Source organism: Sinocyclocheilus anshuiensis, unplaced genomic scaffold (assembly GCF_001515605.1).
Source record: "Sinocyclocheilus anshuiensis isolate Anshui unplaced genomic scaffold, SAMN03320099.WGS_v1.1 scaffold1357, whole genome shotgun sequence".
NCBI lineage: Eukaryota > Metazoa > Chordata > Actinopteri > Cypriniformes > Cyprinidae > Sinocyclocheilus > Sinocyclocheilus anshuiensis.
The window spans coordinates 385,907-389,360 of NW_015548270.1; the positions used below are offsets into that span (position 1 = coordinate 385,907).

General features: G+C 33.1%; 1 protein-coding gene across 1 annotated transcript in view; it reads right to left on the reverse strand.

Annotated features, from left to right (window-relative positions):
* The window catches only part of LOC107655732 (dehydrogenase/reductase SDR family member on chromosome X-like), an 11,589-nt gene extending 10,620 nt beyond the window's left edge, over window positions 1–969 (reverse strand). Inside the window, exon 1 of the mRNA XM_016443303.1 lies at window positions 701–969. Coding sequence (XP_016298789.1) covers window positions 701–915 — 215 coding nt within the window. The 5' untranslated portion in view covers window positions 916–969. The remainder of the gene's footprint in view (window positions 1–700) is intronic.
* Between the last annotated feature and the right edge of the window lie 2,485 nt (window positions 970–3,454).

The window sequence follows — 3,454 nt, forward strand, 5'->3', positions numbered from 1 at the left end:
GATAGATAGATAGATAGATAGATAGATGATAGATAGATAGATAGATAGATAGATGATAGACAGACAGACAGACAGATAGATAGATAGATAGATAGATAGATAGATAGATAGGATGACAGAACAATAGAGAGAACAATAGAAAGATTGAATGATAGATTGAACAATAGAACAATAGAATGACAGACCAGTAGATAGAAGGATAGACAAATAAAAAGTGAAAAATATAAAGATAAATATAAAGATAGATAAATATAAAGTGAAGATACAGTAACAATTGAATGAATAAATGAAAAACAACTAAACTATACATAAACAACATATGAAGACTACATTTATAAAAGGTATAAAAGTTAATCATAAAAACAGATACTATCTGTACTATTGTGCTACACTAATCTGTTTTTTGAGGATGTAATTGTTTAATGGTTTGGAGGTCTGCAAGTGGAACAGGGCGTTTGTGCTGCAGGAGGATTTATGAAGCCATATCTCTAGTATTTTTGATGTAAGATATGAGCCATGACACGACTAACCAATCACCAGCATCACATGTGACGCAGAACATACCAAACCTTCTCACTCCGGGCCAGACGGCTCTTATCTGTGATTTATTTCAGCATCTCTGCGCTCTAGATCTGCAGATTAAGTCTGGCTCCGGGTCACTGATTTCTACTGCAGACGTGTGCCGTGTTTTTCCACTCACATGCTGAGAAGATCCTGCAGACGGGCGTCAGCGGTGTAGTGTGCTGAGGACGAGATGCTGACGACCCTGGAGCACGAGCCATCCTTCCCAGAATGCACCAGGCTGTCCAGCAGAAGGCGGGTCAGCAGAAAGTGGCCTAAATAGTTAGTGGTGAAATGAGTCTCAAATCCGTCTTCAGTTCGGCCTTCAGGAACCAGCATAACAACCGCTAACATGAAACACAGAACACAAGTTCACAGAATGATTACTAGTCCAACATCTACTAGTCCAACACCTACAGTACTAGTCCGACATCTACAGTATTAGTCCAACATCTAGAGTACTAATCCGACATCTACTAATCTATAGTACTAGTTCAACATCTACAGTACTAGTGCAATATCTATAATGATAGTCTAACAACTACTAGTTTAACATCTACAGTACTAGTCCAACATCTACAGTATTAGTCCAACTTCTACTAGTTCAACATCTATAGTGCTAGTCCAACAACTACTAGTTCAACATCTATAGTACTAGTCCAACATCTAGTAGTTCAACATCTACAGTACTAGTCCAACATCTACAGTATTAGTCCAACATCTACTAGTTCAACATCTATAGTGCTAGTCCAACAACTACTAGTTCAACATCTATAGTACTAGTTCAACATCTACAGTACTAGTCCAGCATCTAGTAGTCCAACATACAGTACTAATCCATCTACTAGTCCAACATCTACTAGTCTATAGTACTAGTTCAACATCTACAGTACTAGTGCAACATCTATAGTGCTAGTCCAACAACTACTAGTTCAAGATCTACAGTACTAGCTCAACATCTACAGTACTAGTCCATCTACTAGTTCCAACATCTATAGTACTAGTTCAACATCTACAGTACTAGTCCAACATCTACTAGTCTAACATCTACAGTACTAGTCCAGAATCTAGTAGTCCAACATCTACAGTAGTCCAACATCTACAGTACTAGTCCATCTACTAGTTCAACATCTATAGTACTAGTTCAACATTTACAGTACTAGTCCAACATCTACTAGTCTAACATCTACAGTACTAGTCCAGAATCTAGTAGTCCAACATCTACAGTACTAGTCCGACATCTACTAGTCCAACATCTATAGCACTTGTTCAACATCTATAGTACTAGTTCAACATCTACTAGTCCAACATCTACAGTACAAGTCCAACATCTACAGTACTAGTTCAACGTCTACAGTACTAGCGCAACATCTACTAGTCTATAGTACTAGTTCAACATCTACTAGTCCAACATACAGTACTAGCGCAACATCTACAGTACTAGTTCAAGATCTACAGTACTAGTTCAACATCTACAGTACTAGCGCAACATCTACTAGTCTATAGTACTAGTTCAACATCTACAGTACTAGTGCAACATCTACTAGTCCAACATCTACAGTACAAGTCCAACATCTACAGTACTAGTTCAACGTCTACAGTACTAGCGCAACATCTACTAGTCTATAGTACTAGTTCAACATCTACAGTACTAGTTCAACATCTACTAATCCAACATACAGTACTAGCACAACATCTACAGTACTAGTCCAACATCTACAGTACTAGCGCAACATCTACTAGTCTATAGTACTAGTTCAACATCTACAGTACTAGTTCAACATCTACTAGTCCAACATACAGTACTAGTCCAACATCTACTGTACTAGTTCAACATCTATAGTACTAGTTCAACATCTACAGTGCTAGTCTAGAATCTAGTAGTCCAAAATATATAGTACTAGTTCAACATCTATAGTACTAGTTCAAAATCTACTAGTCCAACATACAGTACTAGTCCAACATCTACTAGTTCAACATCTACAGTACTAGTCCAACATCTACTAGTCTAACATCTATAGTACTAGTCCAACAACTACTAGTCTAACATCTATAGTACTAGTCCAACATCTACTGGTCCAACATTTACTAATCTAACATCTACTAGTCCAACATCATCTCGGGCCGAACTTCATGACATGTCTGATATGATGTGAGTATATCTTATTTTAGGAAGGCTGCAATTAATCAGACAAGCAGTTTTGTGTAATTTTTAAATAAATAATTTTATTTATTTCTTTTTGAAATACCTTGATTTTACACCAGCACGAGCCATTTAAACCATAATAAGCAATGAAATTATTTTATTATATTTTATTTAAGCCACATACATCATCTGCTTCTGTAAAGAGACTCAGGGTTCTAAAAAGGTTCTATATAAATACTTATCACTTAATATTTTTTATAATAATAATATTATTATTAATAAAGACAAATTATTATAGTTATAATATTTATGTTAGTATTATTAATGAATATTTATGTAAAACAATTTATATAAAACATTTAATGTATATAGAACATATTGTTATTATTACTATTATTATTAAATACTTATATTATTATTCATTAATATTTATATATAATATAATTTATATATAGATAATCATCATTAATATTAATAACAATAATACACTTTTATTGTTACTGTTATTATTATTATTATTATTATGATTATGGGATATTTATAAAAAACATTATTGTTGTTATTATTTACAGTTATTAAACATTTGTATAAAACATTACTATTATTATTATTATTACATTATTGTTGTTGTTGTTATTAATTAATATTTATATAAAACATTAATATTAATAAATATTTAAAATGCATCATTATTTTGTATTTCTTAATTATAAATACTTAAACGTTTATCATCATCATCAATCACCC